The sequence below is a fragment of the Nerophis lumbriciformis genome, linkage group LG03 (genome assembly GCF_033978685.3).
Source record: "Nerophis lumbriciformis linkage group LG03, RoL_Nlum_v2.1, whole genome shotgun sequence".
NCBI classification, from domain to species: Eukaryota; Metazoa; Chordata; class Actinopteri; order Syngnathiformes; family Syngnathidae; genus Nerophis; species Nerophis lumbriciformis.
The window spans coordinates 2,983,852-3,007,500 of NC_084550.2; the positions used below are offsets into that span (position 1 = coordinate 2,983,852).

General features: G+C 39.0%; 1 protein-coding gene across 2 annotated transcripts in view; it reads left to right on the forward strand.

Moving 5' to 3' along the window:
• The window catches only part of LOC133577858 (metal transporter CNNM4), a 152,972-nt gene that overhangs the window by 102,867 nt on the left and 26,456 nt on the right, over window positions 1-23,649 (forward strand). Inside the window, exons 5-6 of one of the 2 annotated variants that reach the window (XM_061931947.2) lie at window positions 3,893-3,989; window positions 22,376-22,795. In XM_061931947.2, coding sequence (XP_061787931.1) covers window positions 3,893-3,989; window positions 22,376-22,473 — 195 coding nt within the window. In that variant the 3' untranslated portion in view covers window positions 22,474-22,795. Of the gene's footprint in view, window positions 1-3,892; window positions 3,990-22,375; window positions 22,796-23,649 lie in introns of those variants that run through there. The other variant, XM_061931938.1, reaches the window with a different exon arrangement.

Sequence of the window (23,649 nt, forward strand, 5' to 3'; positions counted from 1 at the left end):
CCAAGTATTGAGTATTGTACATGCTCATATTTTACATTTTCATACTTTTCAGTTGGCCAACATTTCTAAAAATCCCTTTTTTGTATTAGCCTTAAGTAATATTCTAATTTTGTGACACACGGAATTTTGGATTTTCATTTGTTGCCACTTCAAATCATCAAAATTAAATGAAATAAACATTTGAATGCATCAGTCTGTGTGCAATGAATAAATATAATGTACAAGTTACACCTTTTGAATGCAATTACTGAAATAAATCAAGTTTTTCAAAATATTCTAATTTACTGGCTTTTACCTGTATTTCTGTCCTGTCATTCAGTCATGTTGTTGTTCTGACTGCACTGCACTGCCCCCTGTTGCCCAAGTTATGTAACCACAACAACATTAAAAGGCAGCTTTTTTTAAAAGCAGCCTCCTATTTTTACATCAAAAATTGTTACTGATTAGCCAGAACAAATTAGGGATGCTGAAAAAAAATTGAAATTCTTATTCATTCAGATTCTAATTTGACTTATATTTTTTCAAAAATGTTTATATTTTTTTAGGAAACCATTTTTAGGCTATTTCCGCACTTACTCACTTTTTGCTTTTTGTAAACTGTTTTATGGTCATTTTTAATACCAAATAATATATTGTGAAAGTAAGTTTGAACCAAGAATGGATTATTCCGGAATAAATTGAATTGTGAGTTGTTGTAAGATTCACATCCCTAATAATAATAAAAGGAGCACTTAAACATTTAAATACACAGGTAACATATTACATCTCATGATAAGATGTTACCTTATGTATTAACTATATTTTAAAATCAAATATTCACCAGATACAATTAATATAGATTAGAGATGCGCGGATAGGCAATTATTTCATCCGCAACCGCATCAGAAAGTCGTCAACCATCCGCCATCCACCCGATGTAACATTTGATCAGAACCGCACCCGCCCGCCATCCGCCCGCACCCGCCCATTGTTATATATCTAATATAGACGATGCAAGGCATTAATGAGGTTATAAAGCTTTTGCCTGTTAAAGAAAGGAGACTGATCCAATGCAGCACAGACATTCGCGTGCCACGCTGTCACGACCCAGACGCACACCAGTGCGCAATCATATGGGAGCCGCGCTGAGCGCACCTCCAAGCGCGTCTCGCTGCCGGCGACGGCCGGGTATGGGCCCGACGCTCCAGCGCCATCCATTTTCAGGGCTAGTTGATTCGGCAGGTGGGTTGTTACACACTCCTTAGCGGGTTCCGACATCCATGGCCACCGTCCTGCTGTCTATATCAACCAGGGTGAGCCCCACCGCTTTCGTGAGCGCACTGCGCGCGGAGTGACCCCTGTTACGCGCCTAAACAATATATTACATTAAATTATAGCATACATATTACAATGTATTTACTATTTTCTAATATTGTTTATTAGATTCTCATTCAATGTTTTCTTTATTTTCATGACTATTTACATTATAGATTGTCACATTAAAAGTATGAATGAACACATGTGGAGTTATGTACTTAACGAAAACATGTTTTATATTCTAGTTTCTTCAAAATAGCCACCCTTTCCTCTGATTGCTGCTTCGCACACTCTTGGCATTCTCTCCATGAGCTTCAAGAGGTAGTCACCTGAAATGACTTTCATAGTTTTGATGCCTTCAGTGACAATCTACAATGTAAATAGTCATGAAAATAAAGAAAACACGTTGAAATGAGAAGGTGTGTCCAAACTTTTGGCCTGTACTGTACATTTTAATTATATAAAATTATATATTAATTAAAATAAATATGTATAAGTTCAAAGGCAGTTAGATATCTGGTTTAAAAAAATAATAATTATTATATAAAATGATATGTAGGTCATTACAATTGGAAAAAAATGAATGAACACATTAAATGGAATGTTTTGAATAAACTAATGAAAAGGTAAAGAATAATTTCTATATATAGTGTTACCTCTATTATCGAAAGGGTTAGGATCTTTATGAATATTACAAGCATTTTAAGTATTTGTAAGTCCTCCACAAAGCTTTCACACCCCCTTATAAACACTTAAAACACTTCATACGCTCTAAAAACTATTTTACCTTAAAAATGTAATTTGTCAGTGAAATCTCAAAGCTAATTCATAGAAGGGACGATGCCCTGAGGCCGCAGGAAGTGAAAGTGGCTGTCAGGTTCAAACACTGATGACATCTATTAAACAAGACAAGAGGCAAAGAATTAAACGGAGACAGAATTCAATTTGGACTCAATATTGAGGAGAGTCGTCTGTACACTGTACCCTTGAACGGTATCTCAGCATGCTCTGCCAAAAGATTGCACACCTCCTTCTTTTATTTTGGACCCTCCCCGACCACATGGCCACCACTGTTTCCAAAGGACAAAGGTCGCAAAAAGTTCACAGAAAAGGTCGTAAACAATTCGCAGAAAAGGTCAGTTCAAAAAGAGTTCGTAAAATAGTTCCAAAAGAGGTCGTCACCTTGTGAAAGAGATCTTGATCTCAATGGGGTTCCTATCTGGTTAAATAAAGGTTGTAAACATGAATTAAATAATATTAAAATAACTGAATTAAATGTCTAAGACAGAATTAGACGATGACTATTAATTAAATAATATTAATTCAATAAATCTTTATTTAAGACTAAAAAGACAGTGAATAATAGTTAAATGATATTAAGACAACTTTATCTAAGACAAAATGAGACAGCGAATATCATTATAATTTTTAATTATATTAAAATTATAATTACAATTGAAATTATAATTTTAATAATTATAATTAAAATCATTTTGAATTGAATTTCTATGACGGATGGAAAACATTTGAATATTATATAAATATCATAAACATTACTCTGGATTAAATCTCTATTTTAGGCTGAGATGGTGAATAATAATAATGAAATAATATTAAAATAAACGTCTAAGACAGAAAGAAACAGTGAATATGGAATAAATAATATTAAAAATAGCTTGAATAAATGTGTGAATATTAGGTTTAAAAACTCTTGAGTTAAATATTTATTTAAGACACAAAAAACTGTGAATATTAATTGAATAATAGCAAATTAAACGTGAAAGAGACAGCAAATATCATGAAATGATATGTTGTTTATTTCATGCAGAGACACTGAATATTAATACTTAATAGTCAAATATATGTAATGTTTATTTCATGCAGAGACACTGAATATTAATACTTAATAGTCAAATATATTTAATGTTTATTTCATGCAGAGACACTGAATATTAATACTTAATAGTCAAATATATTTGAATTATTTCTATTTAAGACATATATGTTGCGTACATGAATTTACTATACCTCTAATTGTCATCACGTGGACTTTGGAGGGTGTTTTCCCGAGATGCAATAAAAGTTGGAGCGGACATGGCGTGAAGGTAAGGACATATTTATTCTAACAAAGTACAAACAAAAGGGTACAAACAAAAGGCGCGCACAAGACGGTGATAAAACTTGACTATGAAACAAAAACTAGGACTTGGGCAAAAACTATGGACATGAGAACGAAAACACTTACTGTGACGAGAATAAACAAAACTTACTTGGAACAAGCATGGAACAATGGCATGGACACGTGATCATTGGAATAACAAGGGTAGCAAGAGTCTAGTAACAGAAGCAACAGAGGTAATGTCGCCAGGACGACCAACAGAAAGTGACAGGCTTAAATAGTAGTGATCATGATTAACACAGGTGTGTGAGTCCAAACGTGAAACTAATGGGTTGCTATGGTGACCAAACAAGAGAGCGTAAACAGGGACTAAAAAGAAATTGGGCAGATCCTGCCATCACTCCGCTTTGAAGTCCTAGGGTTAGAACAATATCTTTCTGTTGACTACGTCATTTGTCTCCCTGGTGTCTTGGTCAGGGTCGAGTGGAGGTGGAGGCCGGCAACGAGAACATGAAGTTTGAGACGGGACCTTTCTCCTACTACGGGATCATGGCGCTCAGCGCTCCCTTGCTGGGTGAGTCCTCCTCTCCCTCCTTGTGACCCGGGTGCTCCCAATGACCTTCAGCTATTTACTAGTCTCTTAGTCAGTGGACGCCCCAAAGACTTCAGCTCAAAGCTTTGGAGAAGTTGAAAGGAGAAATGAGGTTCTTAGCTTTCTAAAAATGTAGTTGTGGTGGACCTCTGATTCTCAAACTGTGGTAAGAATCTATATAATATTTAGTGGTATGCCGTATTATATAATATATTTATCTTACATGTATTTATTGAACTTTAAAAATAATCCCAGAGGGGGAAATAAACATTTTCAGCACAATCCCATTCAAGATCAGACAAACAATACAGGGAGACAGAACAGGATCAAACATTACAGGGAGACAGAACAGCATCAAACATTACAGGGAGACAGAACAGGATCAAACATTACGGGGAGACAGAACAGCATCAAACATTACGGGGAAACAGAACAGCATCAAACATTACGGGGAGACAGAACAGGATCAAACATTACAGGGAGACAGAACAGGATCAAACATTACAGGGAGACAGAACAGGATCAAACATTACAGGGAGACAGAACAGGATCAAACATTACAGGGAGACAGAACAGCATCAAACATTACAGGGAGACAGAACAGGATCATACATTACGGGGAGACAACAGGATCAAACATTACACGGAGACAGAACAGGATCAAACATTACAGGGAGACAGAACAGGATCAAACATTACGGGTAGACAGAACAGGATCAAACATCACGGGGAGACAGAACAGGATCAAACATTACACGGAGACAGAACAGGATCAAACATTACACGGAGACAGAACAGGATCAAACATTACAGGGAGACAGAACAGGATCAAACATTACAGGGAGACAGAACAGGATCAAACATTACGGGGAGACAGAATACCATCAAACATTACGGGGAGACAGAACAGGATCAAACATAACAGGGAGACAGAACAGGATCAAACATTACGGGGAGACAGAGCAGAATCAAACATTACAGGGAGACAGAACACGATCAAACATTACAGGGAGACAGAACAGGATCAAACATTACAGGGAGACAGAACAGGATCAAACATTACGGGGAGACAGAATAGCATCAACATTACGGGGAGACAGAACAGGATCAAACATCACAGGGAGACAGAACAGGATCAAACATTACACGGAGACAGAACAGGATCAAACATTACACAGAGAGACAGAACAGGATCAAACATTACACGGAGACAGAACAGGATCAAACATTACACAGTGAGACAGAACAGGATCAAACATTACACGGAGACAGAACAGGATCAAACATTACGGGGAGACAGAACAGGATCAAACATTACGGGGAGACAGAACAGGATCAAACATTACGGGGAGACAGAACAGCATCAAACATTACAGGGAGACAGAACAGGATCAAACATTACGGGGATACAGAACAAGATCAAACATTACGGGGAGACAGAACAGCATCAAACATTACGGGGAGACAGAACAGGATCAAACATTACGGGGAGACAGAACAGCATCAAACATTACGGGGAGACAGAACAGGACCAAACATTACGGGGAGACAGAACAGGATCAAACATTACGGGGAGACAGAACAGGATCAAACATTAAAGGGGGACAGAACAAGATCAAACTTTACAGGGAGACAGAACAGGATCATACATTACAGGGAGACAGAACAGGATTAAACATGACAGGGAGACAGAACAGCATCAAACATTACAGGGAGACAGAACAGGATCATACATTACGGGGAGACAGAACAGCATCAAACATTACGGGGAGACAGAACAGGACCAAACATTACGGGGAGACAGAACAGGATCAAACATTACAGGGAGACAGAACAGGATCAAACATTAAAGGGGGACAGAACAGGATCAAACATTACAGGGAGACAGAACAAGATCAAACTTTACAGGGAGACAGAACAGGATAAAACATCACAGAGAGACAGAACAGGATCAAACATTACACGGAGACAGAACAGGATCAAACATTACACAAAGACAGAACAGGATCAAACATTACACGGAGACAGAACAGGATCAAACATTACACGGAGACAGAACAGGATCAAACATTACACAAAGACAGAACAGGATCAAACATTACACGGAGACAGAACAGGATCAAACATTACGGGGAGACAGAACAGCATCAAACATTACGGGGAGACAGAACAGGATCAAACATTACGGGGAGACATAACAGGATCAAACATTACAGGGAGACAGAACAGGATCAAACATTAAAGGGAGACAGAACAGGATCAAACATTACAGGGAGACAGAACAAGATCAAACTTTACAGGAAGACAGAACAGGATAAAACATCACAGAGAGACAGAACAGGATCAAACATTACGGGGAGACAGAACAGGATCATACATTACAGGAAGACAGAACAGGATCAAACATTACAGGGAGACAGAACAGCATAAAACATTACAGGGAGACAGAACAGGATCAAACATTACGGGGAGACAGAGCAGAATCAAACATTACAGGGAGACAGAACACGATCAAACATTACACGGAGACAGAACAGGATCAAACAATACAGGGAGACAGAACAGGATCAAACATTACAGGAAGACAGAACAGGATCATACATTACAGGGAAACAGAACAGGATCAAACATCACAGAGAGACAGAACAGGATCAAACATTACATGGAGACAGAACAGGATCAAACATTACAGGGAGACAGAACAGGATCGCTGACGCATGTGTAAGACATTCACAGCCTTATTCCAAAACTGATTAAATTAATTTCTGTCCTCATAATTCAACACTTAGCCCATAATGACAATGTGGAAAATAATGTTTTTAAATGCTGCAAATTTGCTAATTATCAAAAAAAACAAAACTTTTCTCATTGTCATAATGAGAAAGGTGCATCAACAAGGGCTGTGAATACTTATGATGATGTAATTAACAATTGTGTATTGTTAGATAATTTGCTAAAAAAATATATTTTTCACATTGTCATTATGGGGTATTGTGTGGAGAATTTTGAGGGGATAAAAGAATGAATTCCACTGTGGAATAAGGCTGGGATGTAAAATGTGGAGAAAGTGAAGCTCTGTAAGCAAGGTGGGTGAAGTGTGAATTACATTTATATAGCGCTTTTCTCTAGTGACTCAAAGCGCTTTACATAGGGAAACCCATTATCTAAGTTACATTTAAAGCAGTGTGGGCGAAGTGTCTTGCCCCACGGACACAAAAAGCAGTGACTAGGATGGGCAGAAGCGGGCATCGAACCCGGAACCCTCAAGTTTCTGGCCTCTTTGCTCTACCATCCGAGCCACGCCGCCCCTGCCACTCTAATTTCGATGTGTAAATCAATGAAATGATACGCTGTTAGAGTTGAGTATGAAGAGAGTGGCGAGTCAATGATCAAATGACAGAAGGACTCCATCTAGTGGACACTTTTGATCAATACAGGCAACCACTGTATTAAATGTACATTTTTTCCAGCTTTATGAAGACGTCCACAATGTGATGAATGTGTTACTCTGTTATGAGGGAAAAGTACTACTTTTTTTTCTCCTTTCTTTCTACCTTTCTCTTCCTCACTCACTCCTTACAGGGTCTTCAAGTGCAAAGTACAAACCCCGTTTCCATATGAGTTGGGAAATGGTGTTAGATGTAAATATAAACGGAATACAATGATTTGCAAATCCTTTTCAAGCCATATTCAATTCAATGCACTACAAAGACAACATATTTGATGTTCAAACTCATAAACTTTATTTTTTTTTTTTGCAAATAATAATTAGGGCCCGCATGGCCCATTGCAAAAGGACTCCCGCCACATTAAACTGTAATTTGACCCACTTAACATGCTTCAAAACTCACCATATTTGACCCACACATCAGGACCTGCGAAAATTGCCTTTTTTTAAAAAAAAAACCGAACCACAAAACTCAAAATTGCGCTCTAGCGCCCCCTAGAAAAAAAAAAAACTAGACTGCCTGTAACTCCCACTAGGAAGGTCGGAGAGACATGAAACAAAAACCTCCATGTAGGTCTGACTTAGACCTACATTTCATAAATTGACAACCCCCAGCAAAAAAATCAACATTTCATAATAGTACATTCTTGGGCTAAAATCAACGGGAAGTTGGCAATTCCCCCTTCAAGACAAAAAAGTACTAAAAACAGTCACTTTTGCCTCTTTGAGCTGTAATTTGACCCCCTTAACACGCTTCAAAACTCACCGAACTGAACACACACATCAGGACTGGCAAAACTTGCGATCTAATAAAAAAACCTAACCCCAAATCTCAAAATTGTGCTCTAGCGCAATTTTTTAATGAAACGCACAAAAAACTGCTCCTCGGATGAAAAAACTGACAAAACTGCCTGTAACTCCCACTGGGAAGGTCGGAGAGACATGAAAATCAGGACCTGCAAAAATTGCCTTTTTAAAAGAAAAAACCGAACCACAAAACTCAAAATTGCGCTCTAGCGCCCCCTAGAAAAAAAAAAAACTAGACTGCCTGTAACTCCCACTAGGAAGGTCGGAGAGACATGAAACAAAAACCTCCATGTAGGTCTGACTTAGACCTACATTTCATAAATTGACAACGCCCAGCAAAAAATCAACATTTCATAATAGTACATTCTTGGGCTAAAATCAACAGGAAGTTGGCAATTCCCCCTTCAAAACAAAAAAAGTACTAAAAACAGTCACTTTTGCCTCTTTGAGCTGTAATTTGACCCCCTTAACATGCTTCAAAACTCACCGAACTGAACACACACATCAGGACTGGCAAAACTTGCGATCTAATAAAAAAAACCTAACCCCAAATCTCAAAATTGTGCTCTAGCGCAATTTTTTAATGAAACGCACAAAAAACTGCTCCTCGGATGAAAAAACTGACAAAACTGCCTGTAACTCCCACTGGGAAGGTCGGAGAGACATGAAAATCAGGACCTGCGAAAATTGCCTTTTTAAAAAAAAAAAACGAACCACAAAACTCAAAATTGCGCTCTAGCGCCCCCTAGAAAAAAAAAAAAACTAGACTGCCTGTAACTCCCACTAGGAAGGTCGGAGAGACATGAAACAAAAACCTCCATGTAGGTCTGACTTAGACCTACATTTCATAAATTGACAACCCCCAGCAAAAAATCAACATTTCATAATAGTACATTCTTGGGCTAAAATCAACAGGAAGTTGGCAATTCCCCCTTCAAGACAAAAAAAGTACTAAAAACAGTCACTTTTGCCTCTTTGAGCTGTAATTTGACCCCCTTAACATGCTTCAAAACTCACCGAACTGAACACACACATCAGGACTAGCAAAACTTGCGATCTAATAAAAAAAACCTAACCCCAAATCTCAAAATTGTGCTCTAGCGCAATTTTTTAATGAAACGCACAAAAAACTGCTCCTCGGATGAAAAAACTGACACAACTGCCTGTAACTCCCACTGGGAAGGTCGGAGAGACATGAAAATCAGGACCTGCGAAAATTGCCTTTTTAAAAAAAAAACGAACCACAAAACTCAAAATTGCGCTCTAGCGCCCCCTAGAAAAAAAAAAAACTAGACTGCCTGTATCTCCCACTAGGAAGGTCGGAGAGACATGAAACAAAAACCTCCATGTAGGTCTGACTTAGACCTACATTTCATAAATTGACAACCCCCAGCAAAAAATCAACATTTCATAATAGTACATTCTTGGGCTAAAATCAACAGGAAGTTGGCAATTCCCCCTTCAAGACAAAAAAGTACTAAAAACAGTCACTTTTGCCTCTTTGAGCTGTAATTTGACCCCCTTAACATGCTTCAAAACTCACCGAACTGAACACACACATCAGGACTGGCAAAACTTGCGATCTAATAAAAAAAACCTAACCCCAAATCTCAAAATTGTGCTCTAGCGCAATGTTTTAATGAAACGCACAAAAAACTGCTCTTCGGATGAAAAAACTGACAAAACTGCCTGTAACTCCCACTGGGAAGGTCGGAGAGACATGAAAATCAGGACCTGCGAAAATTGCCTTTTTAAAAAAAAAAAACCGAACCACAAAACTCAAAATTGCGCTCTAGCGCCCCCTAGGAAAAAAACAAACCAGACTGCCTGTAACTCCCACTAGGAAGGTCGGAGAGACATGAAACAAAAACCTCCACGTAGGTCTGACTTAGACCTACATTTCATAAATTGACAACCCCCAGCAAAAAATCAACATTTCATAATAGTACATTCTTGGGCTAAAATCAACAGGAAGTTGGCAATTCCCCCTTCAAGACAAAAAAGTACTAAAAACAGTCACTTTTGCCTCTTTGAGCTGTAATTTGACCCCCTTAACATGCTTCAAAACTCACCGAACTGAACACACACATCAGGACTGGCAAAACTTGCGATCTAATAAAGAAACCTAACCCCAAATCTCAAAATTGTGCTCTAGCGCAATTTTTTAATGAAACGCACAAAAGACTGCTCCTCGGATGAAAAAACTGACAAAACTGCCTGTAACTCCCACTGGGAAGGTCGGAGAGACATGAAAATCAGGACCTGCGAAAATTGCCTTTTTTTTTAAAAACCGAACCACAAAACTCAAAATTGCGCTCTAGCGCCCCCTAGAAAGAAAAAAAAAAACTAGACTGCCTGTAACTCCCACTAGGAAGGTCGGAGAGACATGAAACAAAAACCTCCATGTAGGTCTGACTTAGACCTACATTTCATAAATTGACAACCCCCAGCAAAAAATCAACATTTCATAATAGTACATTCTTGGGCTAAAATCAACAGGAAGTTGGCAATTCCCCCTTCAAGACAAAAAAGTACTAAAAACAGTCACTTTTGCCTCTTTGAGCTGTAATTTGACCCCCTTAACATGCTTCAAAACTCACCGAACTGAACACACACATCAGGACTGGCAAAACTTGCGATCTAATAAAAAAACCTAACCCCAAATCTCAAAATTGTGCTCTAGCGCAATTTTTTAATGAAACGCACAAAAAACTGCTCCTCGGATGAAAAACTGACAAAACTGCCTGTAACTCCCACTGGGAAGGTCGGAGAGACATGAAAATCAGGACCTGCGAAAATTGCTTTTTTTAAAAAAAAAAACCGAACCACAAAACTCAAAATTGCGCTCTAGCGCCCCCTAGAAAGAAAAAAAAAACTAGACTGCCTGTAACTCCCACTAGGAAGGTCGGAGAGACATGAAACAAAAACCTCCATGTAGGTCTGACTTAGACCTACATTTCATAAATTAACCCCCAGCAAAAAATCAACATTTCATAATAGTACATTCTTGGGCTAAAATCAACAGGAAGTTGGCAATTCCCCCTTCAAGACAAAAAAAGTACTAAAAACAGTCACTTTTGCCTCTTTGAGCTGTAATTTGACCCCCTTAACATGCTTCAAAACTCACCGAACTGAACACACACATCAGGACTGGCAAACCTTGCGATCTAATAAAAAAAACCTAACCCCAAATCTCAAAATTGTGCTCTAGCGCAATTTTTTAATGAAACGCACAAAAAACTGCTCCTCGGATGAAAAAACTGACAAAACTGCCTGTAACTCCCACTGGGAAGGTCGGAGAGACATGAAAATCAGGACCTGCGAAAATTGCCTTTTTAAAAAAAAACCGAACCACAAAACTCAAAATTGCGCTCTAGCGCCCCCTAGAAAAAAACAAAACTAGACTGCCTGTAACTCCCACTAGGAAGGTCGGAGAGACATGAAACAAAAACCTCCATGTAGGTCTGACTTAGACCTACATTTCATAAATTGACAACCCCCAGCAAAAAATCAACATTTCATAATAGTACATTCTTGGGCTAAAATCAACAGGAAGTTGGCAATTCCCCCTTCAAGACAAAAAAGTACTAAAAACAGTCACTTTTGCCTCTTTGAGCTGTAATTTGACCCCCTTAACATGCTTCAAAACTCACCGAACTGAACACACACATCAGGACTGGCAAAACTTGCGATCTAATAAAAAAAACCTAACCCCAAATCTCAAAATTGTGCTCTAGCGCAATTTTTTAATGAAACGCACAAAAAACTGCTCCTCGGATGAAAAAACTGACAAAACTGCCTGTAACTCCCACTGGGAAGGTCGGAGAGACATGAAAATCAGGACCTGCGAAAATTGCCTTTTTTTAAAAAAAAAACCGAACCACAAAACTCAAAATTGCGCTCTAGCGCCCCCTAGAAGAAAAAAAATAACTAGACTGCCTGTAACTCCCACTAGGAAGGTCGGAGAGACATGAAACAAAAACCTCCATGTAGGTCTGACTTAGACCTACATTTCATAAATTGACAACCCCCAGCAAAAAATCAACATTTCATAATAGTACATTCTTGGGCTAAAATCAACAGGAAGTTGGCAATTCCCCCTTCAAGACAAAAAAAGTACTAAAAACAGTCACTTTTGCCTCTTTGAGCTGTAATTTGACCCCCTTAACATGCTTCAAAACTCACCGAACTGAACACACACATCAGGACTGGCAAAACTTGCGATCTAATAAAAAAACCTAACCCCAAATCTCAAAATTGTGCTCTAGCGCAATTTTTTAATGAAACGCACAAAAAACTGCTCCTCGGATGAAAAAACTGACAAAACTGCCTGTAACTCCCACTGGGAAGGTCGGAGGGACATGAAAATCAGGACCTGCGAAAATTGCCTTTTTAAAAAAAAACCGAACCACAAAACTCAAAATTGCGCTCTAGCGCCCCCTAGAAGAAGAAAAAAACTAGACTGCCTGTAACTCCCACTAGGAAGGTCGGAGAGACATTAAACAAAAACCTCCATGTAGGTCTGACTTAGACCTACATTTCATAAATTGACAACCCCCAGCAAAAAATCAACATTTCATAATAGTACATTCTTGGGCTAAAATCAACAGGAAGTTGGCAATTCCCCCTTCAAGACAAAAAAAGTACTAAAAACAGTCACTTTTGCCTCTTTGAGCTGTAATTTGACCCCCTTAACACGCTTCAAAACTCACCGAACTGAACACACACATCAGGACTAGCAAAACTTGCGATCTAATAAAAAAACCTAACCCCAAATCTCAAAATTGTGCTCTAGCGCAATTTTTTTAATGAAACGCACAAAAAACTGCTCCTCGGATGAAAAAACTGACAAAACTGCCTGTAACTCCCACTGGGAAGGTCGGAGAGACATGAAAATCAGGACCTGCGAAAATTGCCTTTTTAAAAAAAAAACGAACCACAAAACTCAAAATTGCGCTCTAGCGCCCCCTAGAAGAAAAAAAAAACTAGACTGCCTGTAACTCCCACTAGGAAGGTCGGAGAGACATGAAACAAAAACCTCCATGTAGGTCTGACTTAGACCTACATTTCATAAATTGACAACCCCCAGCAAAAAATCAACATTTCATAATAGTACATTCTTGGGCTAAAATCAACAGGAAGTTGGCAATTCCCCCTTCAAGACAAAAAAGTACTAAAAACAGTCACTTTTGCCTCTTTGAGCTGTAATTTGACCCCCTTAACATGCTTCAAAACTCACCGAACTGAACACACACATCAGGACTGGCAAAACTTGCGATCTAATAAAAAAAACCTAACCCCAAATCTCAAAATTGTGCTCTAGCGCAATTTTTTAATGAAACGCACAAAAAACTGCTCCTCGGATGAAAAAACTGACAAAACTGCCTGTAACTCCCACTGGGAAGGTCGGAGAGACATGAAAATCAGGACCTGCGAAAATTGCCTTTTTTTTAAAAAAACCGAACCACAAAACTCAAAATTGCGCTCTAGCGCCCCCTAGAAAAAAAAAAAACTAGACTGCCTGTAACTCCCACTAGGAAGGTCGGAGAGACATGAAACAAAAACCTCTATGTAGGTCTGACTTAGACCTACATTTCATAAATTGACAACCCCCAGCAAAAAATCAACATTTCATAATAATACATTCTTGGGCTAAAATCAACAGGAAGTTGGCAATTCCCCCTTCAAGACAAAAAAGTACTAAAAACAGTCACTTTTGCCTCTTTGAGCTGTAATTTGACCCCCTTAACACGCTTCAAAACTCACCGAACTGAACACACACATCAGGACTGGCAAAACTTGCGATCTAATAAAAAAAACCTAACCCCAAATCTCAAAATTGTGCTCTAGCGCAATTTTTTAATTAAACGCACAAAAAACTGCTCCTCGGATGAAAAAACTGACAAAACTGCCTGTAACTCCCACTGGGAAGGTCGGAGAGACATGAAAATCAGGACCTGCGAAAATTGCCTTTTTAAAAAAAAAAACGAACCACAAAACTCAAAATTGCGCTCTAGCGCCCCCTAGAAAGAAAAAAAAACTAGACTGCCTGTAACTCCCACTAGGAAGGTCGGAGAGACATGAAACAAAAACCTCCACGTAGGTCTGACTTAGACCTACATTTCATAAATTGACAACCCCCAGCAAAAAATCAACATTTCATAATAGTACATTCTTGGGCTAAAATCAACAGGAAGTTGGCAATTCCCCCTTCAAGACAAAAAAAGTACTAAAAACAGTCACTTTTGCCTCTTTGAGCTGTAATTTGACCCCCTTAACATGCTTCAAAACTCACCGAACTGAACACACACATCAGGACTAGCAAAACTTGCGATCTAATAAAAAAAACCTAACCCCAAATCTCAAAATTGTGCTCTAGCGCAATTTTTTAATGAAACGCACAAAAAGCTGCTCCTCGGATGAAAAAACTGACAAAACTGCCTGTAACTCCCACTGGGAAGGTCGGAGAGACATGAAAATCAGGACCTGCGAAAATTGCCTTTTTTAAAAAAAAAACCGAACCACAAAACTCAAAATTGCGCTCTAGCGCCCCCTAGAAAAAAAAAAAAACTAGACTGCCTGTAACTCCCACTAGGAAGGTCGGAGAGACATGAAACAAAAACCTCCATGTAGGTCTGACTTAGACCTACATTTCATAAATTGACAACCCCCAGCAAAAAATCAACATTTCATAATAGTACATTCTTGGGCTAAAATCAACAGGAAGTTGGCAATTCCCCCTTCAAGACAAAAAAGTACTAAAAACAGTCACTTTTGCCTCTTTGAGCTGTAATTTGACCCCCTTAACATGCTTCAAAACTCACCGAACTGAACACACACATCAGGACTGGCAAAACGTGCGATCTAATAAAAAAAAACCTAACCCCAAATCTCAAAATTGTGCTCTAGCGCAATTTTTTAATGAAACGCACAAAAAACTGCTCCTCGGATGAAAAAGCTGACAAAACTGCCCGTAACTCCCACTGGGAAGGTCGGAGAGACATGAAAATCAGGACCTGCGAAAATTGCCTTTTTAAAAAAAAAACGTACCACAAAACTCAAAATTGCGCTCTAGCGCCCCCTAGAAGAAAAAAAAACTAGACTGCCTGTAACTCCCACTAGGAAGGTCAGAGAGACATGAAACAAAAACCTCCATGTAGGTCTGACTTAGACCTACATTTCATAAATTGACAACCCCCAGCAAAAAATCAACATTTCATAATAGTACATTCTTGGGCTAAAATCAACAGGAAGTTGGCAATTCCCCCTTCAAGACAAAAAAGTACTAAAAACAGTCACTTTTGCCTCTTTGAGCTGTAATTTGACCCCCTTAACACGCTTCAAAACTCACCGAACTGAACACACACATCAGGACTAGCAAAACTTGCGATCTAATAAAAAAAAACCTAACCCCAAATCTCAAAATTGTGCTCTAGCGCAATTTTTTAATGAAACGCACAAAAAACTGCTCCTCGGATGAAAAAACTGACAAAACTGCCTGTAACTCCCACTGGGAAGGTCGGAGAGACATGAAAATCAGGACCTGCGAAAATTGCCTTTTTAAAAAAAAAAAAACCGAACCACAAAACTCAAAATTGCGCTCTAGCGCCCCCTAGGAAAAAAAAAAACTAGACTGTCTGTAACTCCCACTAGGAAGGTCGGAGAGACATGAAACAAAAACCTCTATGTAGGTCTGACTTAGACCTACATTTCATAAATTGACAACCCCCAGCAAAAAATCAACATTTCATAATAGTATATTCTTGGGCTAAAATCAACAGGAAGTTGGCAATTCCCCCTTCAAGACAAAAAAGTACTAAAAACAGTCACTTTTGCCTCTTTGAGCTGTAATTTGACCCCCTTAACATGCTTCAAAACTCACTGAACTGAACACACACATCAGGACTAGCAAAACTTGCGATCTAATAAAAAAAACCTAACCCCAAATCTCAAAATTGTGCTCTAGCGCAATTTTTTAATGAAACGCACAAAAAACTGCTCCTCGGATGAAAAAACTGACAAAACTGCCTGTAACTCCCACTGGGAAGGTCGGAGAGACATAAAAATCAGGACCTGCGAAAATTGCCTTTTTTTAAAAAAAACCGAACCACAAAACTCAAAATTGCGCTCTAGCGCCCCCTAGAAAAAAAAAAACTAGACTGCCTGTAACTCCCACTAGGAAGGTCGGAGAGACATGAAACAAAAACCTCCATGTAGGTCTGACTTAGACCTACATTTCATAAATTGACAACCCCCAGCAAAAAATCAACATTTCATAATAGTACATTCTTGGGCTAAAATCAACAGGAAGTTGGCAATTCCCCCTTCAAGACAAAAAAGTACTAAAAACAGTCACTTTTGCCTCTTTGAGCTGTAATTTGACCCCCTTAACATGCTTCAAAACTCACCGAACTGAACACACACATCAGGACTGGCAAAACTTGCGATCTAATAAAAAAACCTAACCCCAAATCTCAAAATTGTGCTCTAGCGCAATTTTTTAATGAAACGCACAAAAAACTGCTCCTCGGATGAAAAAACTGACAAAACTGCCTGTAACTCCCACTGGGAAGGTCGGAGAGACATGAAACAAAAACCTCTATGTAGGTCTCACTTAGACCTACATTTCATAAATTGACATTCCCCAGCAAAAATCAACAGGAAGTTTGCTATTCCCCCTTCAAAACAAATTTTTTTGTAAAAACCGGTCACCTTCCTTCAAAAACTATCTCCTCTGAGCGCGTTTGTCGTTTTGGCTTCAAACTAACACAGGAGAGGGATTAAACCCTTGTGTATAAAATAACAGAACAGCGTTTTAATACCTGCTCCGGTTTTGATTTTATGACCCTTCAAAGACCCGCTGCGCTGATGCTGCTGCGCTGCTGTTTTTTTAAGATGGCTGCTTAAAAGCAGGAAGCACCAACGTGCCCACACAATGCAGACAAGGTAGGTACACTAGACAAAAGTCTTGGGACACTTCAGACTAAAAGTAGACAAAAGTATTGGGACACTTGGGACTAACACTGGACAAAAGTATTGGGACACATAGGACTAGCACCTGCCAAGTTTGCGGGCCCGACCAACGCTGCTTGCAGCTTTAATTAACTTAGAATTTCATGGCTGCAACACGTGCCAAGGGAGTTGGGAAAGGGCATGTTCACCACTGTGTTACATGGCCTTTCCTTTTAACAACACTCAATAAACGATTGGGAACTGAGGAAACTAATTGTTGAAGCTTTGAAAGTGGAATTCTTTCCCATTCTTGTTTTATGTAGAGCTTCAGTCGTTCAACAGTCCGGGGGTCTCCGCTGTTGTATTTTACGCTTCATAATGCGCCACACATTTTCGATGGGAGACAGGTCTGGACTGCAGGCGGGCCAGGAAAGTACCCGCACTCTTTTTTTTTACAAAGCCACGCTGTTGTAACACGTGCTGAATGTGGCTTGGCATTGTCTTGCTGAAATAAGCAGGGGCGTCCATGAAAAAAGACGGCGCTTAGATGGCAGCATATGTTGTTCCAAAACCTGTATGTACCTTTCAGCATTAATGGTGCCTTCACAGATGTGTAAGTTACCCATGCCTTGGGCACTAATGCACCCCCATACCATCACACATGCTGGCTTTATGGTTGATAATTTTGATACATTTTGATAAATTGTGTATATTTTGATTATTTTTACACTTTTTAAATATATTTTGATTTATGTTGATAAATTTAGATAATTTTGGCACATTTTGATGCATCTTGGTAAGGTTATAATTTTGATACATTTTGATAATTTTGATGTATTTGAACTTTTTTTTAAATATCGTGATATTTTGACACTTGTTGAATACATTTAGACACAAATTAATACTGTTGATACACGTTGACACATTTTGACAATTTTGTCACATTTTAATAGATTTTGACACGTTTTAATCAATTTGATCATTTCAAAATTTTTGACAAATTACTATTATTTTAATACATTTTGATACATTTTGATAATTTTGATAATTTTGGCACATTTTGATACATTTTGATTTAAGTTGATACATTTTGATATATTTAAATGTTTAAATATCTTGATAATTTTGACACATTTTAGATATATTTTGAATACGTGTTGACACAAATTAATACTTTTGATGCATGTTGACACATTTTGAAAATGTTGTCACGTTTGAATAGATTTTGACATGTTTTAATCAATTTCATAATTTTAGTGAATTTGACATTTTAACTATGGTTAACCTTTTTTAAATACATTTTGATACATTTTGATTTATGTTGATACATTTTGATGAATTTGGCACATTTTGATACATTTTGATTTATGTTCATACATTTTGATAATGTTGCTATATTTGAACATTTTTGAATATCTTCATAATTCTGACACATTTTGAATACATTTTGACACAATTATTAATTTTGAAACATTTTGACACATTTAGAAAATATTGTCATATTTTGATAGATTTTGACATATTTTTGATCAATTTGATAATTCCAACAATTTTGAGATGTTTTCAATATTTTTACACTTTTTAAATAGATTTTGATACATTTTGATTTATGTTAATACGTTTTGATACATTTTATTTTTGTTGATAATTTTGACCATTTTGACACATTGGAAATACATGTTAATACATTTTGATTATGTTGATACATTTTATACATTTTTGATACATTTTAATCATCTTAATCATTATAATAATAATATTTTTTGGAACATTTTGATTTATTTGAAAATGTTGATACATTTTGATATTTTTTTACACACTTAAATACATTTTTATACAGTTTCATACAAATTCTTACTTTTGGTGTATTTTGATCAATTTGATAATTTTGCTGCATTTTTTTTTTTTACTTTTGACAAACAATTTTGATATTTTTTATTTTTGGTATATTTGAAAAAGTCGAATGTATTTTAATAATTTTAACATATTTGAAATACATTTTCGATACAGTTGATTAGAAATGAACACTTTTGATATGTATTGATACATTTGGATCATTTTGTCATATTTTGATCTACTTTGATCAATTTGATCCTTTTGATAATGTTGACAAATATTAAATATATTTGGAACATTTTGACAATTATTAAATACATTTAGAAAATGTTGACCAATATTAAATACATTTAAAAAATGTTTACAAATATTAGATACATTTAGACAATTTTGACAAATTCAAATACATTTAGACAAAAATTACAAATATTAAATACATTGATACAATTTTAACAAATATTAAATATTTTGATCATTTCGACAAAGTTTTATCATTATTACGTCAACCACGAGGAAGAGTCCTCCCCACAAAAGTTCATGTACTGACTTTGGGCCTGAATCGAAACCACAATCTTAGTCCCAAGAGGCCATTGGGCTCTCTTTCCCAAAAAGGTGCCTTCAAAATAAAAGCATCGATACGCTAACTTCCTGATTACCCTGAGATATGAAAACCAGGACGTGGGAGTGAGGCTTTGCACACACACACACACACACACACACACACACACACACACACACACACACACACACACACACACACACACACACACATTTTGATTTATGTTCATACATTTTGATAATGTTGCTATATTTGAACATTTTTGAATATCTTCATAATTCTGACACATTTTGAATACATTTTGACACAATTATTAATTTTGAAACATTTTGACACATTTAGAAAATATTGTCATATTTTAATAGATTTTGACATATTTTTGATCAATTTGATAATTCCAACAATTTTGAGATGTTTCAATATTTTTACACTTTTTAAATAGATTTTGATGCATTTTGATTTATGTTAACACATTTTGATACCTTTTGATACATTTTATTTTTGTTGATAATTTTGATAATTTTGACCATTTTGACACATTGGAAATACATGTTAATACATTTTGATTATGTTGATACATTTTATACATTTTTGATACATTTTAATCATCTTAATCATTATAATAATAATATTTTTTGGAACATTTTGATTCATTTTGATTTATTTGAAAATGTTGATACATTTTGATATTTTTTTACACACTTAAATACATTTTTATACAGTTTCATACAAATTCTTACTTTTGGTGTATTTTGATCAATTTGATAATTTTGGCGCATTTTTTTTTACTTTTGACAAACAATTTTGATATTTTTTATTTTTGGTATATTTGAAAAAGTTGAATGTATTTTAATAATTTTAACATATTTGAAATACATTTTCGATACAGTTGATTAGAAATGAACACTTTTGATATGTATTGATACATTTGGATCATTTTGTCATATTTTGATCTACTTTGGAGTGATTTCTCCAGATTCTCTGAACCTTTTGATGATATTATGGACCGTAGATGTTGAAATCCCTAAATTTCTTGCAATTGCACTTTGAGAAACGTTGTTCTTAAACTGTTTGACTATTTGCTCACGCAGTTGTGGACAAAGGGGTGTACCTCGCCCCATCCTTTCTTGTGAAAGGATGGGGAATCTACTTTTATACCCAATCATGGCACCCACCTGTTCCCAATTAGCCTGCACACCTGTGGGATGTTCCAAATAAGTGTTTGATGAGCATTCCTCAACTTTATCCGTATTTATTGCCACCTTTCCCAACTTCTTTGTCACGTGTTGCTGCCATCAAATTCTAAAGTTAATGATTATTTGCAAAAAAAAAAAAAAAAGTTTATCAGTTTGAACATCAAATATGTTGTCTTTGTAGTGCATTCAATTGAATATGGGTTGAAAAGGATTTGCAAATCATTGTATTCCGTTTATATTTACATCTAACACAATTTCCCAACTCATATGGAAACGGGGTTTGTATTATAGTGTGTGTACACAATAGAGATGCGCGGATAGGCAATTATTTCATCCGCAACCGCATCAGAAAGTCGTCAACCATCCGCCATCCACCCGATCTAACATTTGATCAGAACTGCATCCGCCCGCCATCCGCCCGCACCCGCCCGTTGTTATATATCTAATATAGACGATGCAAGGCATTAGTGAGGTTATAAAGCTTTTGCCTGTTAAAGAAAGGAGACTGATCCAATGCAGCACAGACATTCGCGTGCCACGCTGTCACGACCCAGACGCACACCAGTGCGCAATCATATGGGAGCCGCGCTGAACGCACCTCCAAGCGCGTCTCGCTGCCGGCGACGCTCCAGCGCCATCCATTTTCAGGGCTAGTTGATTCGGCAGGTGGGTTGTTACACACTCCTTAGCGGGTTCCGACTTCCATGGCCACCGTCCTAGCTGCTGTCTATATCAACCAGGGTGAGCCCCACCCCTTTCGTGAGCGCACTGCGCGCGGAGTTACCCCTGTTACGCGCCCCCGGCAACAGGGGTGGCGGGCAGGTAAGCTGCGCGGGCGGAGCGCGCGGAGTGACCCCTGTTACGAGCCCCCGGCCACGGGGGTGGCGGGCAGGTAAGCTGCTTACCTGCTGCGCGTGACGCCGGCCGCGGCGAAGGCGGACGAGGCGGGGTGTCGGTGCGGTGGGCGCGGTGGTGACCCTGGACGTGCGTCGGGCCCTTCTCGCGGATCGCCTCAGCTACGGCTCCCGGTGGGGCCCTCTCGGGGGAAGGGGCCTCGGTCCCGGACCCCGGCGAGGCGTCGGGGGCCTTCTCCGCTCCGTAAAAGTGTCCATCTCTTTTTTTTTTCTTCTTCTGTTGTGGCATATGCTGCAGGTGCCTGCTCGTTTTTCGTATGTGGGTAACAACATTTAACTATGTATATATATTTCCCAATTGGTTGAACTGCCACCCGCCTGAATCTATTTAAAATCTAATTTTTTTTAATTTCAATCGCCCGACCCGACCCGACCCGACCCGACCCGCTGATAAAATCTAATTTTTTAAAATTTCATCCGCCCGATACGCGGATAATCCGCGGACTCCGCGGTTGTGCCCGCAAACCGCGCATCTCTAGTACACAAAGTATGAGACATGTATATAGTGTGTGTGTACACAAAGTATGAGACATGTATATAGTGTGTGTACACCTTCAAAATGTCCCTCACTGTAGTTGTGCAAGCACCTTGTCTCATGTCTCATCTCCCACCCCGACCTTCCCGCTCCGTCACCTTCTGACCTTCTCTCCTCTCAGTGGCTCCACCTCATCCTCGCCTCGTCTCCTTTAAGAGGTTTTCTCTGTTCTCTCGGTTGCCAGGTAACCTCCGGCATGTCTGGGTTCTTATTGAATAACACAGGGGGGGTAGCTGGTAGCTGGTCCTAGATGTTAGTTAGTTGGCCAGAGGTGTAGTTTAGAACTCTCACACAATCATTAGATGTAGACGTAACATATGTTTGACAAACTGGGACTGACGTACTAAAATGGGCCACGGGTCCATTTTTCTATCAAAAAGAAGGGGTTTTAAGCCTTTTTTAAAAGCATCCACAGTCTGTGGTGCCCTCATGTGGTCAGGGAGAGCGTTCCACAGACTGGGAGCGGCGGGGCAGAAAGCCCGGTCTCCCATTGTTCGTAGCTTTGTCCTCTGAGGTTGGAGGAGGTTAGCCTGTCCGGAGCGGAGGATTTGGGGGTGAGCAGTTCTTTGAGGTAGAGGGGGGGGCATTTCCATGGAGCTTGTTATTCATTAACAAGCTAATGAATAACCAACAAGGGCCTTTGATCACACTCGATCTTCAGCTCTCACTGGATCGGTTCGCAGCCGAGTGTGAAGCGACTGGGATGGGAATCAGCACCTCCAAGTCCGAGTCCATGGTTCTCTCCCGGAAAAGGGTGGAGTGCCATCTCCGGGTTGGGGAGGAGATCTTGCCCCAAGTGGAGGAGTTCAAGTACCTTGGAGTCTTGTTCACGAGTGGGGGAAGAGTGGATCATGAGATCGACAGGCGGATCGGTGCGGCATCTTCAGTAATGCGGACGCTGTATCGATCCGTTGTGGTGAAGAAGGAGCTGAGCCGGAAGGCAAAGCTCTCGATTTACCGGTCGATCTACGTTCCCATCCTCACATATGGTCATGAGCTTTGGGTCATGACCGAAAGGACAAGATCACGGGTACAAGCGGCCGAAATGAGTTTCCTCCGCCAAGTGGCGGGGCTCTCCCTTAGAGATAGGGTGAGAAGCTCTGTCATTCGGGGGGAGCTCAAAGTAAAGCCGCTGCTCCTCCACATCGAGAGGAGCCAGATGAGGTGGTTCGGGCATCTGGTCAGGATGCCACCCGAACGCCTCCCTAGGAAGGTGTTTCGGGCACGTCCGACCGGTAGGAGGCCACGGGGAAGACCCAGGACACGCTGGGAAGACTATCTCTCCCGGCTGGCCTGGGAACGCCTCGGGATCCCCCGGGAGGAGCTGGACGAAGTGGCTGGGGAGAGGGAAGTCTGGGCTTCCCTGCTTAAGCTGCTGCCCCCGCGACCCGACCT